We start from the raw sequence: 7039 nt of genomic DNA, 5'->3' as shown, positions 1-7039 counted from the left end.
TTTTTTTTTTTTTTTTTTGAGACGGAGTCTCACTCTGTCACCAGGCTGGAGTGCAGTGTTGGCTTACTGAAACCTCCATTTCCCGGGTTCAAGTGATTGTCCTGCCTCAGCCTCCCGAGTAGCTGGGACTATAGGCACACACCACTACGCCCAGCTAATTTTTGTATTTTTAGTAGAGACGGGGTTTCACCATGTTGGCCAGGATGGTCTTGATGTCCTGACTTTGTGATCCACCCGCCCTGGCCTCCCAAAGTACTGGGATTACAGGTGTGAGCCACCACGCCTGGCCTACTAATAGTTTCTAGTACAACAGATTACTGGCAAATTAGTTTGACATCTTTGTTAAATATATACCATGTAAAAAATTTTAAAAAACATTTATACCATGTATATTTGTACCTGTTACTCTTTAGAGTCCAGAAAAGAAAATGTTTAATTCCAATGTTTAGTTGAAAGTTATTTCCTTTCTACATCTCTTATTCTTTCTATAAAGTTCCAGAGGGCAAGAAACCTACCTATCCTGCACACAGCTGTATGTAAAAACCTAGCACTGAGCCTGGCATACAATATTTGCTCACTGAATTCTTCAGATATAAACGATTAAATATTATTCAGTACTACAACTGGTAATATCTCTGACCACCAACGAGATTAAAAAAGGTGACTGAAACCATTCACAAAACAGACACAATTTTGACCAACCCATTCATTAAAGCAACCAACTCACCTTATCCTGTACGAAGTCATTCAAAACAAAACTGTTTTCTGCCAACAGATTACAGTAATCATTCTTACTTTGTTGTTGTTCGGTCTTTTTTTTTTTGAGATGGAGTCTCGCTCTGTCACTCAAGCTGGAGTGCAGTGGCACGATCTCGGCTCACTGCAACTTCAGCCTCCCCAGTGGCTAGGATTACTGGGATTACGGGCCTGGGCCACCACGCCCGGCTAATTTTAGTATTTTTAGTAGAGACGGGGTTTCACCATGTTGGCCAGGCTGGTCTCGAACTCCTGACCGCAGGTGATCCGCCTCAGTCTCCCAAAGTGCTGGGATTACAGGCGTGAGCCACCGCGCCCGGCCTGCTGGGATTACAGGCGGCCTGCTGGGATTACAGGCGTGAGCCATCAGTCTTACTTTGTTTGGAGGTACACACTAACAACAGGATGAAAGCCACAGACTGTTTATTTACAAAAATACACACAAATGAAGCCAGTCCATGGACCTTCGGCTAATAACGTTAGAAAGGGCTTGACACCTGCTAGACGTTTCTGCCTCCACTCCACCTCACACTCAATCCTACTTGAAACATCTCGGTACATTCCCAGGGTAACGTCTATATGTGGCTGTTTACTTACCCGAGCTCCTCCAGGAGGATGCTAGTTTTGCGAGTGCTTCTCCCGGATCCCCATTCTTCCCCGATCACCGTTCCCGAGTGTGGCAGAATGAAACGTGAATGTCAGCCTGTGTAAGACACGATGAGACAGGTGACTTGGCAGCACGCGCAGTGAGTAAATGCGGCACGGTACTGAATCAAAAACAAACACAGGTTCCGGTAAGCAGAGTTAAGACCTCCCAAGCCTCTGGGCTCTAGCAGGACCTCAACAGTTCCACTAATCCTCACCCTCACCTCCGGCGCTCTCCAGCCACCTTTCCCTCCTCCGGCCGCGTTACCAGCCTGCCCACCTCCCCGCACCCTTCCTTTCCCTGAAAACTGTTCTGATTCTGCCAGCGGAGTGGATGGGGTCGGCCTGGCAGATTCTGGGTCAGGGACCGGCGTTCCCGCAGCCCCACCGAGGGGTTCCTCCTGCGGTTCCAGGAAGACCCTCCGCCGGCACCCGATTCCCTCCCCTCTCCGCTCAGGACAGTCTTCCCCAGACCTAGAACGTGGGTCGCGGAACACAACCCCGCCCCTGGAAGCTCACCTCAAAGGACCGTCCTCACCTCGGAAGACCCGAAAGCCCAGGCAGCCCCGGCGACAAGCCCCCGAGGGAAGCCCCCCAAGCGCCTGCCCAACCCCCGGCCAGGAAACCGCGTCAGGCTGTCTGCACCACTGCCGGATAGGTCCGCCTATTTTTAAAAATGTTACCTCACACGGATTCAACTCAAATACTTGTATGATATTATTATGACATAATTGAGTTTATTTGAAACCTGGTTTGACTTTCATACCGTACCCTCCGTTGGCTGTGAACAGGCGAGTGCTTCCGCCACCCCAGGGGAGGTCCTTTCTCCCAGAAGCTCCTAGTCGCTCCTCCCCCTCCGAGCCCGCCTCTTCCCGTGGGCGGGGTTACCGGTCGGCGCGGTTGGGATCGTGCCACTGCGCAGCCGCGAGAGGGCGGTACCACGGCGGCAGCGACATGGGGGGGCGCGGAGCAGACGCCGGAAGTAGCGGTGGTACGGGTCCGACTGAGGGGTACTCGCCACCGGCTGCGTCCACCCGAGCGGCTGCGAGAGCTAAGGCCCGAGGGGGTGGGCGTGGCGGCCGCCGAAACACAACCCCCTCTGTTCCCTCTTCTCGCGGAGCGGCGCCGCGTAGCTTCCCTCCGCCAGCTGCCATGAGCGAGCGCCTCCGTCCCAGGTGAGAGGGAAGGGACCCCCTTTCCACTCGTCGCCTGAGGATTTGGGAGATGGAGCCGAGGGGGCGCGCGAAATGGGGGTCGGAGCAAGTGTGGACCCGGCGGGGCTCCCTGTGGGGTCCACTGCGGGCCGGGGGAGGAGGGGAGAGGGATGCGCGAGTGATCGGATGCTTGGTTCCTGTGGGTAGCTGGAAGGTGACTCTCCGGGGTCCAGGTCTCCCGCCCCTCCATCTTTTTACCCCCCTATCGTTTCCTATTTGGAACGAAGTGTGATCGGTCCCGGAAGAGAGACAGTGGCCCTAAAGCTTCCCTGTCCTAAATTTAGGAGGGTGGGGGGATGGGAGAAACGTCTCATCTTGGAGAGGGGGCCCCCTCAGGCTTTTGTGAGGGCACCGGGCGGGGAGCTGCCGGCTCCCCAAGGTCAGAAAGAAAGGTTGGGCTTAACCCCGCAGCAGGGAAAGATTAGGTTAGACCGAAGAACTTGTGCTATGAACGGTTGTGAACACAGAAGGGCAGATGACCAAGGCGGGTTATGGATCCTCTCTTGACTGTAGCATTAAGAACAAGCTGGATTCTAAACTGTTTGGATGCGGGGCCGTTTGACTCCGAAGGCGGGAGGTAGGATTTTGTCGCGATGCACTCGCTACCTTCCCAAGGGAGCCTGGCCTCGGGACCTGGGTCTTAAATTAGGGGTTCTATGCTTGACATGTACTCCTAGAGTCCCGACTAAGTTGGGATTTCTTAATTTTTTTCTCCCTCTTAATTTCCTCTGCAAGAATGTGTGGAGGAGAAAGTTGGGAAGGGTTACCTCAGAATGCTCTTCATGTTCCGGTCTTTCCACAAGGATCCTTCTCTGAAATAGTTATTTCACAGGACTGAAGTTCTCAGAAGTATCCTGAGTTTATTTGGTCCCATGGTGAAAACCTCGGGTTCCCCAAGCTGCTGCACGGGATTATTGATTTGGGTCATGTAGCAAGTGGAGCATAAAGCCTCTCGTTGTATAGAAAAGAAGAGTGGACTAAATTTGAAATTGGGGGCCCAATTACAGACATGCTATCGGAATTAGGAACAAGAGCTTTAGATACAGCTTTAGATACTGACCCGACTGCCATGTTATTCTTCCCCAAACCCAGTTTATACTTACGATATTCTCTTGGGGTGTCTCACATATCTGAAGAAAAATCTAAATATTTCCTATAAATAAAAATTCGACTGTACACAACTAATCTGAATGCATTTATACTGGTAGTAGATTCCTTTTATCAAGTACACAAGTAATCTCAACATGTTTTCAATAAGTTATTTGATTTGGACAGGCGTTTCTTGCCAGTGTTTAATGGAGTATGATGGGCCCGCTCTGCCAGCTCTAGGACGGTCTGAGATGGTGGTTTTTCGGCTGGGCGCGGTGGCTCAGGCCTGTGATCCCAGCACTTTGGGAGGCCGAGGCCGGTGGATCACCTGAGGTCAGGAGCTCGAGATCACCCTGGCCAACATGGTGAAACTCCGTCTCTACTAAAAATTCAAAAAAATTAGTCGGGCCTGGTAGCGGGCGCCTGAATCCCAGTTACTTGGGAGGCTAAGGCGGAATCGCTTGAACCCGGAAGGCGGAGGTTGCGGTGAGCCGAGATCATTGCACTCCAACCTGGGCAACAAAAGCGAAACTTCATCTCAAAAAAAAAACAAGAAGATGGTTTTTCAGGCTGTCACACAGTAGATTGGATAGCCACAGAGAGGTGGGTGTGTGGTGAGGGAGTCCCTGCTTATTGATTGATTGGTTGGTTGATTGACTGAGTGATTGATTGACAGAGTCTCACTCTGTCGACCAGGCTGGAGTGCAGTGGCCCCGTCATGCCTCACTGCAGCCTCAACCTCCCAGGCTCAGGTAATGCTCCCATGTCAGCCTCCTGAGTAACTGGACCACAGATGTGAGCTATCACACCCAGCTAACCTTTGTATTTTTGGTAGAGATGGGGTTTCACCATATTGCCCAGGCTGGTCTTGAACTCCTGGGCTCAAGGAATCCACCTGCCTTGGCCTCCCAAAGTGCTGGGATTACAGATGTGAGCCACCTCACCAGACTGGGAGTCCCTGCTTCAACAAATCCTTTATCTCTTATATACAGAGTATTTTTTTACAGTAAGAAAGAAAGAGTTCTGTTACTTTTAAAAATAAAGTTTGAAAACCACTAGTTTCCATACTGTTTTTGTTTGTTTTGAGACGGAGTCTTGCTGTGTTGGCCAGGCTGGAGTGCAGTGGTGCAACCTCGGCTCACTGCAACCTCCACCTCCTGGGTTGAAGCAGTTCTCCTGCCTCAGCCTCCCAAGTAGCTGGGATTACAGGCACGCGCCACCACGCCCTGCTGTTTTGTATTTTTAGTAGAGACGGGTTTCACCATGTGGGCCAGGCTGGTTTCGAACTCCTGACCTCAAGTGATCTGCCTGCCTCGGCCTCCCAAAGTGCTGGGATTACAGGTGTCGGTCACTGTGCCCAGCTCATACTCTTAAGATTATTTCTATGCCCAGTCTCTAGGAGATGACAGGAAGGTTGGAGAGAAATGAAATGATGCAATGTAATGGAATCAGCCATCTTTAGAAGTAGCAGATGCTAACTGGTAATCTGCACCTAGATGGTTAGGGGAGAATATAATCAGTTATAGGGGTGCCTGCTAAAATTATAACCTGGTCTGTGGCATTAATGCCAAAAACTGTAATCTGATTGATTGAACCGATAGGGATGAGCATGAAGCTGTAATCTTGCCAGTTGTTAACATCATTATTGAAAGAAGAATGTTTCAAGGATAAGATCTGCTAAGAGCCTAGAAAAAGGCAAATAAAGAACAGGTAGAACTCTTTCTTAATCTGGTACCATCCAAAGGAGAAGGCCACCAACAGGCCAAAGAGATTATTCTGGTACTTTACGAGATCAAGTGATTTATGAGGCAGGGATATTTCATGTGACTCTCCCGGAGATTAGTTGAAATCCACAAAACAGGCTCATCTTTTTTTGTTCTTACACTTCCTCTGCCATGCAACCTCCTTGACATTCATAGTCTTGTCCCTGGAAAGATCTATCCCCCATTATAAATGAGGAGATAGCAAATTTTGATCAGGCTCATAAGTTTGGTTAGAGTGACTCAGCAGCCCAAAGCCCAATCAGCTGTTGGCACGCTGATAAAATGAGTGTGTGAGGACCAGCAGCTGCTACTTATTCGATGAGTTTCTCTTTGGGTGTCAACTGGCCTCCCAGCGGACGTTGCTTTGCCTCTGCAGAACACTCCTACACAAATTCTCTGATCATATTAGGATGAAATTAGCAGTTTCTTGATTCAAATTTATGATAAAAGCACGTCTGTTTAGTGATTATTAAAACCTGGTATTCATCTTTTTTTTTTTTTAACCTCCATCTACCTCAGAGTAATGTGCAGCTAAGATCTGATCTCCTAAGAGAAAGGTAGGGAGCAGAAATGATGTCTTAGAATGAGGTAAATTACATAGCCCAGTGCAGGATGGTTGAAGCTTTATCAGAACCACACACTCTTTATTATTCCAAACTTAAGCTGGGATCCATACTCATTATTAAAGTTAGACCTATTCAGAATGTTGCAGAGTACAGAGAATTGAGCTCAGGGTGATCATTTATTTTCTCCAGTATTCAGACCTCAACTCAAAACCTGTAGGATTAAAGGCCTGCCACTGTAAGCCACCCTACTCTTATAGATAAAAGTGTATAATTATATAGAAGACACTATATCCTCCAATTGTACATGCTTTCCAAAAGCTGTGTGTCCACACCAGCCCTTTGTCTCTCATCTATAGAAAGCTGAAACTTTAAGGGTTTTTTAATAGGTGCTGCTGCCATGTACATACAGACCTCTAGCCTGTGCTGCTGGGAGAACGTTCTGCAGTGACGGGAATGTCCTTTATCTGTGCTGGTCAGTGCAGTAGCCACTAGCTACATGTGGCCACTGAGCACTAGAAACAGGGCTGCTGTGACCTAAAAACTGGATGGTTAATTTTAGTTAATTTAAATGTAAATAACCGTATGTGGCTGGTGGCTACCATATTGGACAGTACAGTTCTGGGCAATTTGACTTAAAATTTTACCTCCTTTAATTTATTTCTGTTTTCTAACGGGTTCAGAAATCGTTTTGACAGCACATAATTCTTAAATAGAGTACATACAAATTTGGTCTTTCTTGCACATCTGAGAACACTTGCCTAAGAAAGATGTGTGATTTTTCTTTAAACCTGGAAATTTTAAGCAGCTTATGCTATAATCTCATAGTAACAATCTAGTGAAGTAATTGTTATATCATAATACCAGCTAGTGTTGCCAGAATAATCAGGTTAATGTGACCAAGAGGTACCTTTATAAGGGTTTTCAGGGCAAATAGGCAAAGGCAGCCACTCTTATTTCAAATGTTGTCATATGGAAGGGAGTACAATTAGGTAACTTGGAATTGTAA

General features: G+C 48.1%; 2 protein-coding genes across 6 annotated transcripts in view; one reads left to right on the top strand and one right to left on the bottom strand.

Annotated features, from left to right (window-relative positions):
* LOC105527847 (chromosome unknown open reading frame, human C17orf80) overlaps nt 1-2034 on the bottom strand; it is a 32638-nt gene extending 30604 nt beyond the window's left edge. The window contains exons 1-2 of the transcript XR_001004385.1: nt 1940-2034; nt 1354-1459 (exon numbers count right to left, since the gene is read on the bottom strand). The gene's annotated coding sequence lies outside the window, so the exon portion shown is untranslated. The remainder of the gene's footprint in view (nt 1-1353; nt 1460-1939) is intronic.
* Nucleotides 2035-2273: 239 nt separating this feature from the next.
* FAM104A (family with sequence similarity 104, member A) overlaps nt 2274-7039 on the top strand; it is a 25576-nt gene continuing 20810 nt past the window's right edge. For 4 of the 5 annotated variants that reach the window (XM_011969712.1, XM_011969052.1, XM_011966842.1 and 1 more), the window contains exon 1: nt 2274-2576. In XM_011969712.1, the coding sequence (XP_011825102.1) occupies nt 2356-2576 (221 nt within the window). In that variant the 5' untranslated portion in view covers nt 2274-2355. Of the gene's footprint in view, nt 2577-6941; nt 7023-7039 lie in introns of those variants that run through there. The other variant, XM_011967587.1, reaches the window with a different exon arrangement.

The sequence above is a fragment of the Mandrillus leucophaeus genome, unplaced genomic scaffold (assembly GCF_000951045.1).
Source record: "Mandrillus leucophaeus isolate KB7577 unplaced genomic scaffold, Mleu.le_1.0 Scaffold1, whole genome shotgun sequence".
In the NCBI taxonomy this organism is placed as follows: Eukaryota; Metazoa; Chordata; class Mammalia; order Primates; family Cercopithecidae; genus Mandrillus; species Mandrillus leucophaeus.
The sequence above is the reverse complement of the archived record's forward strand: the minus strand, read 5'-3'. Positions and strand labels throughout refer to the sequence as shown.